A 12,739-nucleotide genomic window follows, 5' to 3' on the forward strand; every position below is an offset into this window, starting at 1 on the left:
CCACGTTAGATGTAGTTCGACAAGCGATCAGTTGCCTGAAAAGTAATAAAGCCTCCGGTTTCGATGCTATCCCGGCTGAAATTTACAAGTATGGAGGCACAACACTTGCCAGGAGGCTCCATAAACTCACCTGTCGTATATGGGAAGAAGAGATGGTTCCACAGGATTGGGGAGACTCTATCATCCTTCCGGTCTTCAAAAAAGGGCTAAAGAAAAAAACGCAGCAATTATCGTGAGATCTCCCTCATCTTAATTGCTGCTAAAATATTCACAAAAGTGCTACATAATCGCTTGTGTCCAGTGCAACGTGAAGACAAGGCCCAATCAAGCGGGATTCCGCCCAGGCATGGGAACAATCGACCAGCTATTCGTTTTAAGATAAATCCTTGACCACAGGGCAAAACACCAGAAACCAACAGTGTCTCTATTCATAGATTTTATAACAGCTTTTGAGTCTGTTCTAAGGGATGGAATCTAGAAGGCAATGCCGGAGGATGGAGTACCAGACAAGACAGTCAGACTTATTCAAGAATACTACCAGCGTGCGCGAGCCCAAATACAGATCTGTGGGGAGCTCTCCTCGATGTTCCAAATAGATTTTGTGGCCTGAAAAGGATGTATATTGTCTCCCGTCTTACTTAATTTCGTAATCGACTGCAATAAGACCAGAGCAACGGCCACCTTCTCAGGCATTGAAGTAAATGGCAATTTTGTGATTACCGATCTGGACTACACCGACAATATTAGGATATTAGCTGAATCTCGTTTAGGATCCCAATCTGTGCTATCAAAAGTAGCTGAAGAATCCTCTCTGGCAGGCCTGAAGATAGGCTCCTCGAAGACAAAAGTCATGGTGTCTAGTATTTCATCTCAAGACCCACCAATCTTACTAGAAGTGTCACCCATAGACGAGATACCTGAGTTCAAGTACCTAGGCTCTCTGGTAGATCCAATATGAGGATGTACATAAAAAATTCAGTCAAGAATTGCTTCAGCAACTGGAGTTTTTACCCAGCTAAACCACTTTCTATGGAACCAGAAAAAAAGTCCTTTTGACAAAAAGAATAAGGATATACCAGGCCCTCATTCAGTCTGTCCTATTATACGGCTGTGAGACACGGGCTCTGAAAGAGTCCAACATACAAGCCCTTAACCCATTCGACCATTCATGTCTAAGGAGAATCATTGGCATCAAGCTCTGTGATCGAGTCAGCAATGATGAACTCCGCAAAATTTGCCATCAACCTTATGGTTTGGCCACTATAGTCAAACAACGAAGACTCCGATGGTTCGGCCATGCACTTCGCGGCCCACAGTACACCGACGTCAATAAAGCCCTCAGATGCACGCCTCTTCCGGGATGGAAAAAGCGATATGGAGGACAGAAGAAAACGTGGCTCACCTGCATCAAGGCAGACCTAGGCCCACTCGATGGCTTCAAGAAGTATGGACGAAGATAGGATAAGTCCTGGCTCGAATTGATTGAGGCAATCACAAACGACCGAGACTCTTGGCTTACCACAATGATGAAGCTACTGGACGCGAGGGAGAGATGAGATGCTTGAGTCCTACTAAAAGTACAAGTAATTACAATCCAATCAAAATAATAGTAAAAAATATCTATACAGCCTCTCAATTCTCTTATAAAAAGAGCTGATATAAGAGTTTCCTTTGAAAACGTAAAAATGACGACCCTAAAATTTATTTTTTATTTTCCGAATCCTCTCCCTTTCAAAATATTTCAAGGAATGTACTTTTTCAGGCATGTTTATCATTAAACAGAAATATTATTATACGCTTATTAAGCTTGAATGTAAACAAAAGGGAGTCCTCAATCAAACGGCTCGCAGCAACAAACTGTATTTAAAGAACAACTGTTGTCAGTAGTCAGATATTTGGGTGGAAACCAGGTATGTTTCAACAGAAATATTGAGTGAGTCTTCCAGGTGTGGTAAGCCCTCCCCCCATATACTTATGCCAGTCCTAGATTTGGTATTAAAAATAAAAGGAAGTTAAACATTTAAAAATAAACTTTTTCGAATGAAAGCCATGAAGAGCATCAAAACTCTAAACGACCAGAATATATCTTGCAAACAAGGGGGCTATCGATCAACTCAGCCTTTAGATTATTTTGTTTTTCGATGTTTCAAGGACGAATGCTCTAACACAAGAAGAATTTCACAGTTTTTATTTTTTCACAATGCCCCGGTAATGAAATGGGTTATTTGCTCGCTTTTGCTTTAAACAACAAGCTTTCAAAAGGAGATCGACACATAACAGTTGTAAATATGAACTGGCTATATTTTTTGTACTCTTAAATGCTTTCATTAAAGAACTCGTCAAACCATAGTATCAAGAGCAGGAGGTTGAGGGGATGGTAGTCCTTCTCTGGTACAGGATAGTTTACCTTTGTTTTAAGTTTTAATGTCGCTCTGTACCTTCGCTTGATTTTTTTTTATTAATCAATGGCAGAAGACCCGTAGTTTTAAGAAGCTATTCAATGCCAATTTCACGCTTAAATTAGTTACTATTTTGCTATTAACTCAACAGTTTCTCCTTACTTGATCAACCAATTCAATTAATTACTTTCTTAGTAATATATTTTTTTTAAAAGAAAGGATAACACAAATACAGACGTTGTTTTCTGATGAGATAATAAATTAGTAATGCAGGCCATAGACAGCAATATAATTTTTTTTTTTGGGGGGGGGGGCAGCATACGGCTTTACTATTATTTCAAATACACTTTGAAGAACACTCCTCATTCCTTTTCTACCATTCTATATAAAGATACACAGTGCCAAGAAAAGAAGCACAAGGAATCAACACCACTAACTTGTTCTTCCTGCCTTTCTTAAGTGTTGGTCTCAAATGGCACGAGGAAGTTCCACTAGCCAATTCTTTCATGGGTAGGATTTGTAATCTTCGAACATCTTTTAAGCATAGCTTCCTTTGCTCCAACAATTCTTCTATTCTTGAATGTAACAGCAACTGAAGGCCCGAGACATCTTTGAACCTAAGGGTATAATAACAAGACTTAAAAGTCTTTGCTTCAATCAATTATCAGTAAATTAAAGTGAGCACGAGAGAGCATAGCTGAAAATCAATATCCTAAGACGGGTGCATAAAAACCTGACTGGTGCAAGGGCCAATATATGCATCAGAACATAACATTCAAAAAGGCTCACTATTAAGACTCTTCTATTTTAGTATATAAGCTTTTTTGTAGTAGCATAGTAATAAATAAATTTATTAATAACCTTAAATACGAATACTCATAGAATAGGAGACTGTGACAATAATACACTGGATGCTAGTAAACTTTTTAATTTCCGGTAGGCACCTCCCTCGATTCAAAATCCTAAATAAGTCCCTACTTTGTATACATCACTAAATGAAACGTGAACAATAAACCTATAGCAAAACTATGTGCAGGTATGTGAGGCTACTAGCGGCCAGTTCGTATGTTGCTACATAATTCTTTTTTTCCAAATAAAAAATATCCTGCTTTTAATTACCGTTTCAAGCTTTCAGATTTCTGACTGAGTATGAATTCAATCATTGAGTTTTGAGTATAATACAATTGTGACACCAAGTTTTATTCGGTGATTCCCTAAATTAATGAAGGTCTTAAATCATAGTGAATGTTTATACTTACCAAGCCTGGCTCTCAGAATTTATAATCTTTGTATTATTCATGTTGCCTCTTTGGCGATTAAGTTTGCCAACCACTAGTACATCCCAAGAAGAATATTTTTTCCTCCAAAAAATTGATAACATATTTGTTAAAGAAGGACTCAAAATAATTAAACATGAACTCACAGACTAAGTCTTCTTGAAAATCTGTATGATCAACTTCGTGTAGTTCAGTAAACAGTATTACTTTTGGAGATACACCTTGTATATTATTAATAAGACAAATTTTTTGAAGTCTAAGATACACATGAGAAATCAGTAATAAGTACTTTACACGGGTACCAAAACCTTCTCCCTAGTTTTTAAGATCAATAAGATGCTTGCTTATAAGTCATTCTCCGTGATAGATACTAAAACAAATGTTTTGTAGCCTAAAAAACATCAGAAATCAAATATAGGTACAATCATTAGTAGAAGTTGCAAACCCATCATCGGCAGATATAACTAAGGTTCAACAGTCGGTTATGAACACGAAAAAAAATAACTGACACCCACACTGAGACTATAAGACTTGAGAATGACAATTGGATCAAACAGAAAACATTGAAATGTAAAATGTTCTAACATACCACGTCATGTATGATACTTTGAAACAATGTAAAAACAAAGAATACTGCTCGAAGTTACGAAATATACATAATGAACGATTTTGAGCTTAGTGCAGCTGTGACCCCAACTGGAGCAGCCAGCCAGACTAAAAATCTCTATCATTCGCCACTTTTAAATCTAAATAATTTAAACAAGATGCAGCATGCCTATCTTTCTGATTAAAAGTTAGTATTGGAGGAACGGAGTAAAAGGGATGCCTTCAATCATAACAGTACAATCAAAAGGAGATCCAATCATAACGCCATAAACGGACTACCCGGAAACAAATGTGGGTACAAGTCAGCAAAACTGCTGAGGATGTAACAAAAAACAAATTGTGGGTTCTGATTGTAAATTTTGAATTCAATATAAAACAGGTGATATTGCCAAAGACCAACAGTAAGACTATAGCATAGCAGACGAAATTTGGGACTTGCATAATTCTCGATTGATTCGCCTGAAGTTGATTAAAAGAGATTGGTTACCTCCGCCAGAGCTTGCAGGGGATGTAACAGAAAAACTTGGGGTTCAGACTGCATTTTCGAATTGAGCGTAAAAATTTATATTCAGGTTATATAGTTCCGCTTAAAGTAAAAAAAAAAATATAACACAGCTGTATAGTACTATTGAATAACAGTGCGTTTTGAACCATTGATAAGAAAATTAGCGAGTTTATTTTTGATAATATTTAACAACATAGAATGGATCGTATAAGCATAGATAAATAAACGATAATCACTGTCGCGACGTCGAATATATCATAAAATTAGGTGTACAACAACTACGAGAACTTACATGTTTAGGCAGCTAAGCGAACTTTCGTTGCCATACTGACGCTTCTTATCTTCTTTTAATTGGGATTTGATGTTTTGGATACAGGAATGACCAATATTTCTCGAGTCACACCATTCTAAAGCTTCAAGCCACCAATGACGACTATCTTTTTCAGTTAGTGATATCAATTCTACAGCTTTTTGGGTACATTCGCTAAGCTTACCAGATGAAGACTCGACCTGGCAAATATTAATATAAAAATACAAATAAAGTAGTGTTAACACGTATTAATACAAAATTACCTGCCGTGATCGGTGACAATACATGAATCGACCTTTGCAAGAGTTCTTCCCTCCACCATTGTTGACTTCGGCGTCGTTTAAGTAAATACAATTTTTATTGTATTTAGCCTTCCAGCTAGCCTCATAGCCTTCCAGGAAGGGGGGGGTCTCTCCTCACTTTTGTCTAGAGCACTCATTTTTAAATTAAATTTACACAAACGTAAGCCAAAACCCGAGCCAATCGCTTCCGAAAATTGTCATTCTCGCAAAGAATGTAATATGATGAAAACTTTTTTTTCAGGGAGGGGGCAGACTGTTATAGCCCAAAAAGGCTCCATTTTTAATTAAAGTAGTCTTTTCCAAGCGATTTCCAACCATTTTTAAGGGCTAAGAGAGGTTCACTGGATCTTAGTTCACCCTCAAATGACATACTTGCCAAGGCCATGACGACCTATGACTTGGAACAGAAACAAACTTTTTGACCTTTATTCGTATTATAAGAGAAAACCTAATCAAATACTTTCTGATGCAATCAGTAGCTTCAGTGATTTTTCTGATGAGTGTTCTTAACCAATCGTTTTCATTCTTAATACCCTCTGCCCTCTTAATTAAGATTGAGGCAGTTCCGTTCCCTACATGACCGATCGGAATTTCTAAATCCAAGTCATGAAACGTCCTAGTTGTACTTGTGAACTCAAAAAAATTTAACCCCTTCTCTAATTAGCTATAATCCACTCTACAATTTCTTTTTTCGTCCTAGCTAGAGCACTCTCCAGAGAACTGATATAGGTCAACAAAACTAATCTTCGTTTAATTACAGATTTTTCCTCCATTAGACACTTTTCCCGACTGATAGTTTACTCAGTTATCCTTCTTTTACGATAACCCTCCAATGGTTGTTTTACCAAACTCAAATTAGCAACAGAGTCAGATTATCAGATTATTCAGACTATTATCTGTGTGGGAAATCACTTCTGTCTGATTACTCAAACTCTGGTTACTAGTTATTTATTCATTAGTATTTTCCATGAAAGAAGAGAAAAAAATTACTGGCTACATATCATACCCATTGTATCTCAAATACCGAATAACATCAATTTCTCAAAGAAGGATAGGGGTCTGTCAGGACAAAAATCAATTCAAGATTTAGTAGAAGGAACTTATTCTGTTTTATTTATTTTTAACCAAAAGAACTTCAAAACAAATTGAGAAGAAGAACCAGATAAAAAACTTGATAAGAACTAAGTAGAAAAATCGAATTATACGAATAAACACAAGTTCGAAGTTAAACCCGACCCGTATTTTGCAGAGGAATAAACAAAAGCCCCTTTCGTCAAACTTTTCAACTTTCATGAAAGTGAATTTTGTCAAAATCACTTTCCCGTTTTTATTTACATTTTTACCTGCATTATACGTTTGTTTAAAATGTATTAGTCACAGAACTCGCACGGATCTCATATAATTTACTAAAGACTGCAAAATTATTTGCTTAAACCATTAAGAATCCCAGTAATATAAACCACAGAGATAGAGCTCATTCTAGATTTATAAGAAACAAAACTTTACCAAGGTGATATGTTGCCGCATATAATGCTTCTTTAATTCTTCAGCCTCATTTGGCAGCTCTGAGTCTCGAAGCGTGGGAGTTATTTTATGACCAGCCATCAGAATTTCATTGAGATTGTGGATGGCATGCAATCTCTACTCAAAAGAAAAAGTGAAATAACTTGGTCAGAAGAAACATATCATATTTTGTTGAATATAAATACAACTAGCATATAGGCATGGCTATTACTAAGATCAGATAGGAGGTTCTAAAGTCTCCCAAGTCCACTTGATACCTCCACTTGAACAAAAGACTATGCCACAGGAAATAATATTTAGTGATACTGGTAATCTATTTTAGAAGCAGAATCGAAATCATTTTATTTATACAAGCTGTCGTAGTCAAGAATAAATCACCCCTAAATGGCGCTTGTACTTACAATATCGGGAAAAAAAAAATACTGAACTAGTATTTTATTTCAATTTATAACCAAAACCTCACTTTTTATTTTATTTTTATTATTTTTTTTTGAAACCTTATTATTATGTATTTTCCGATACTGTTCAGATGATTTATACAATAAATAAACAAAGGAAATAAATTTATCAACGACGTATGCGAATCAATTCCGTAGAATTCAAATGTAAAGCAGTTCTGCTTCCTCAATTCGTCCTCGATTTCTTTTTTCTATGAAAAAAAAAGTGGGCGACCAATTAAACACTTAAAACTGAAAATTGTAATTTGTATATATATATATTATTTGAAAAAAACTACGTTTTCTAGAGTTAAAGAGGCTGAGTCACAAGTTCGAACCTTAAAACGTACAGGGATTTGGAGGTGCAGTTGGGGGGCAGCCGCCCCCCAAACCCCCGCTTCCGTATATGAAAGGGGTTGTGCCCTCCTCAACGCCTCGCTCTTTACGCTAAAGTTTGACTTTCTTACAACTCTTTTTTTTAACAAATAAAAACTTTAGCGTAAAGAGCGAGGCGTTGAGGAGGGCACAGCCTCTTTCATATACGGAAGCGGGGGTTTGGGGGGCGGCAGCCCTCCAACTGCACCTCCTAATCCCTGTACGTTTTAAGGTTCGAACTTGTGACTCAGCCTCTTTAACTCTTTAGAAAACGTAGTTTTTTCAAATAATTTCTGCACGTTTTAGTAAAGTTTATTACTTATTTAACTCTTTAGAAAACGTAGTTTTTTCAAATAATTTAAAAAAGAAACTGAGTTTCTTTTCTAAACTTTAAATTCAGTATAAAAAAATTTTATCTGACAGGGAATCGAACCCGGATCTTCCGCCTGGCAGTCAGGAACAGCGAGCATTGTACCACAGAGACACTTATTTTAGTCTCTCGTATCTATTTTTGACGTAAGCAAACCCCCACAAAACTTGATATTTGGATTTTTGAAAATAGAGAAGTAAGGATTGGATTGAGCTGAAATTTTGAGGATTAGCTCCCAGGTCCCAGAAAAGCCTATCTTCTAAATTTCAGCTCGATCGGACAACGTTAAATGGGGGCTGTGGTGGGAAAAATTAACATAGACTCTTATAGGAAAACGAGGTTTTTCGTAAATGTAAATTCGGGGGATATTTTTTTTGGTCTGAAAATATGAAAAAGCCCTAAAAGGTTGAATTCCGCTTCGAATGAGTCCTCATTCAACTGGATCCATTGCCAACTGTGGCCTGTAGGCGTGGCTAATAAAAAAAAAGAAGAGAAATGAACATTAAGTGGCTATGTTGGTTTTTTGGAAAACAGGGAAGGAGTGATCGGATTGAGCTGAAATTTCGAGGATAAGCTCCCGGGCCCTAGGAAAGCTTAACCTCTAAATTTCAGCCCAATCAGACAACGTTAAAGGGGGGCTGTGGTCGGAGGGTCGAAACTCCCAGCCCACTTTTACCCATGAAGATTAAGTCAGAGGGGGGTGAAATTTCGCACGTTTCTTAGTTGGAGCTTGGGCTACAAAATGCGATCATCGCTGTCTCTCTGCAACCGCTAGGACCGGAAATCGCTTAACATTGTGGTGGGTCGCCTCTTTATAGAGGCACAAGTGTGCCTCCTTGATATTATATATTATATATATATATATATATATATATATATATATATATATATATATATATATTAACAGAGAATTTATTAGAGATATATTAAAAATTAACAGAGAATGAGTAGAGAAAAATGTATCATCTTAGAGCTCTAAAAGTCTAACTGTCCTGATTACTATAGCAAAAGACAAACACTGCCATTAATTGTTAGTATATATATATATATATATATATATATATATATATATATATATATATATATATATATATATATATATATATATATATATATATATACATATATATCCAGGGGAGGGTTTAGGGGGTTTTAACCCCGTCCCCCCTCGATATGCTTGCCTGACTCGTGTAAACGTAACAAAAATGGATATAAACAAATTTTTTATTCGTTTTTTGTGTAAACCCCCCCCCCCCCCAAAAAAATTCTTGCATAAAACACCCCCCAAAAAAAAATCCTGGATACGGCCCTGACATAATTCCCAACTGGTGGTTCGCAAACCCCTGAAGGATCACAGTGTTTGCATAGGAGGTTTGCGAAAATAATATTGTAATGGCGAAAAAAAACAGCCCAAACGTACCCTCACCACTGCGGATATGTGTGTTCTTAATATCTATCACGCTCGTGTGAATGATAAAAACCGGTTCTTCGCCAGCACATCATAAACCAGCAAATGGCAGTATCTGTAGTGTTGTATTAACTAATGTTCATACATAGGTTTAGCACTTATACAACTTGAGTGACAGACTGATAGTGAACACTGAGCCTGTCAAGTTTTCGTGTAAATGATTTAATAATTGTTAATGTAATTATCATTATAGCTTATTTTTATTATGGATCGATAGATCAAAACAGGTTGTTTAGAAACGAGACATGATAATCTATTGAAAGCTGTTGTGAGAAACCGTTTCACCAGAAGAAAAACAAAGGAAATGATGACACAAAAGGGAAAAAGCAAAAATAACACACCGAGTATCTTCAATTGGAGTCTCATTTTACTAGGGATGAGTCAGAAACGAAACCGATTAGTGTTATATGTAACGAAATTCTTGCCAACAGCAGTTTAAAACCATCACTTCTTCACAGACATATTGAAACAAAATATCCGACACACAGAGATAAACCTCTTGAATATTTCAGAAGAAAATTAGCAGATATAAAAAAAATGTAGCCTTTCTTCTTTCATGACTTCAAACAAAGATAGTAAAATGGCCATTGAAGCATCATTTCGAGTAACTTATAAAATTGCAAGATCTGGATAAGCGCATACAATAGCAGGAAATTTTATTGGACCATGTGCGAAAGATATCGGCAAATGTATACTTGGGGGAAAGACAGCAAAGAAAATTGAGCTAATTCCCTATCAAACAACACAGAGTCGCGTAGGAGTAATGACTTGCCTAATTATGTGGAGAAAGAACTTTTAAAAAGAGTACAATTGAATTATTTGTAATTCAAATTGACGAATCAACGGGCATAACAAATGCTGCAGTCTTGCTTGTCTACGTTAGATTTATTTTTACGAATATTGTTCCAGAATATGTTCCATTTGCACATCTACATGAAAACCTACATAACTGGAGAAGCGATTTCGATATGATCAACGGGTATTTTGAAAAGAATGGAATAAGCTGATCTTATTGTGTGGGTGTGTATACAAATGGTGCAAATCAATGACAGGAAAGTTTTCAGGTTTTGTGGCACGGGTGAAGAAGATCAATGAATAAATCCAGTGGACTCATTGTTGTATTCATAGACAAGCTTTAGTATGTAAGCGTATTCCTGCAGAGTTATCTACTACTTTAAGTGATGCTGTGAAAATTGTGAACTTTGTAAAATCGCGGTCTACTAATTGCCGTCTATTCCGTACGCTTTGTGAGGATTTTGGAAGTTTCCACGTTTCTTTACAACTTCACACAAAAGCTAGGTGGCTTTCCCGTGGTAAATTTTGTCGTGTTTGTTTGAATTGAAGTCTAAAGTTCAAGCAATTTTTATTGATGATCCATTTCATTTGTCTTCTTGTATAACCGATGTTCTTTGGCTACAAAAGTTTGCATGTTTAGCTGACATTTTATGTAAACTGAATGAATTAAATATGTCTTTACAAGGCGAGGGTGTCACCATTTTCAGTGTGCATGATAGAATTGAGGTTATGTTGTAAAATATCTATTTTTGGATTCAATGCCTGCAGATGAATAAGAATGGATGTCTCAATTCTGTCAGCATTTGTTTTCAGAAAATTCAATTAAACTTGACGAAAACATTAAAAGGAGTATATGTGAACATCTGAACTATCTTCGATTAACTTTCGACGACTATTTTCCCACCATATGCAATACATTCATCTCAATCAACTGGATACGTAATCCGTTTCAAGGAAATGTAAGTTCAAAAACCTCTCTAAATATACTGAAAAAAGAAAACTCAATCTTAAATTGACTTCTGGCTGAGTATACAAAACGAATATCCTGTTCTGTAAAAAAAAAAGCCGTTAAAGTTCTATTACCATTTTGCACAACATATCAATGCGAGAAAGGTTTTTCAGCGTGTACTTATCTGAAATATAAATACAGAAACAGGCTAAATGCAGAAACTGATCTAAGACTGAAACTGTGTGATATTGAGCCTAACTTGGAATTGCTTTGTTCAATAAAATAGCCAAAAATATCCAATTAAGAGTTTTCAAATGTAAAACATAAGAACGTGTTTATTAAATTTATCTTGTTTTCAATTTTATAGCCGTTATTTTAGTCTCATTTATTTTTTATGATTAATATAATCAATTATTCTGCAATATGAGAACTATATATTCTATCAAATGTTACTGCTTTTTTTAACTGTCATCAACGACTATATAGGGGGTTCGTCAAATTTTTTCGGACCTTTCTTTTCGTTCGCGAGGGGAAACAAGTTGGGGAAAATGCTCTAGATAAACATCCATAGAGGGGGATTAGCCCCTTATCTCCCTTCATTGCGAGGATTACCAAATTGTAAATACCAAATGGCTATATTTGTTACATTCTAAAATACTTCCAAGAAAGCCCACGTCAAACCTTAGCTTAAATACCCCCCCCCTTTCCAGTATTGTTTTGAATCGTTTACTTTTAATGTGACTAAATTTCAGTTGACAAAACTAATTTATATTCAAGAAGTCTCAATAATCAATATAAATGCATCACTCCGGTGTTAGATGTTCATAAAACTACGCCTGCAACGAGAATAATGGCTCGCTAGATGGATTAAGGGATTGCAAATAATGGTTTTCTGTTGTTGAACATGTACCATTTCAGCAATAAACGAGGAAAACAGAATATCCATTTATCCAAGTAGCTTAAAAATCGAAGACATTAAAATGAATGCACCATGATACGACACACCTTCACATTATACTTAAGACTAAATTCGTTTGCATATATTTTACATTAAAATACCTGAAGGGTGTCCATTTTTATTTTATCCCTCATTTCAACCTCAATTCTGAAAACCTCCCTGTACTTTTCAGCAGCTTCTTCCCAAAGTTCGTTAATAATGTCAATTCCAGCAAGTCCATTCAACGAAGAAACAAGAGCTCGTTGCACATCTTCACATTCTAAAGCTGTTTTCTTCAACATTTGTTCAAGCAATTGCTCCATCGTCATAATACTTTTGTTCAGACTTATGAACTGTCCACGAACCATCTGCGGATGACAACAGGCTTGCCTTAGCCGCAACAGAGGTAACAAAAGCTGGAATGAAATAAAATACAACTAAACGCAAGTACGTTTTTTAACTGCTTTTCGGAAAGAGGTTTATTT

At 35.9% G+C, this 12,739-nt stretch overlaps 1 protein-coding gene across 1 annotated transcript in view; it reads right to left on the reverse strand.

Moving 5' to 3' along the window:
• LOC148955256 (E3 ubiquitin-protein ligase SHPRH) overlaps positions 1 to 12,739 on the reverse strand; it is a 95,213-nt gene that overhangs the window by 31,713 nt on the left and 50,761 nt on the right. Inside the window, exons 8-11 of the mRNA XM_089101216.1 lie at positions 12,377 to 12,670; positions 6,906 to 7,040; positions 5,080 to 5,297; positions 2,837 to 3,016 (exon numbers count right to left, since the gene is read on the reverse strand). Of these exons, the coding sequence (XP_088957342.1) occupies positions 2,837 to 3,016; positions 5,080 to 5,297; positions 6,906 to 7,040; positions 12,377 to 12,670 (827 nt within the window). The remainder of the gene's footprint in view (positions 1 to 2,836; positions 3,017 to 5,079; positions 5,298 to 6,905; positions 7,041 to 12,376; positions 12,671 to 12,739) is intronic.

The sequence above is a fragment of the Artemia sp. Qi Xiang Cuo genome, chromosome 2 (genome assembly GCF_049724085.1).
Source record: "Artemia sp. Qi Xiang Cuo chromosome 2, ASM4972408v1, whole genome shotgun sequence".
Lineage (NCBI taxonomy): Eukaryota > Metazoa > Arthropoda > Branchiopoda > Anostraca > Artemiidae > Artemia > Artemia sp. Qi Xiang Cuo.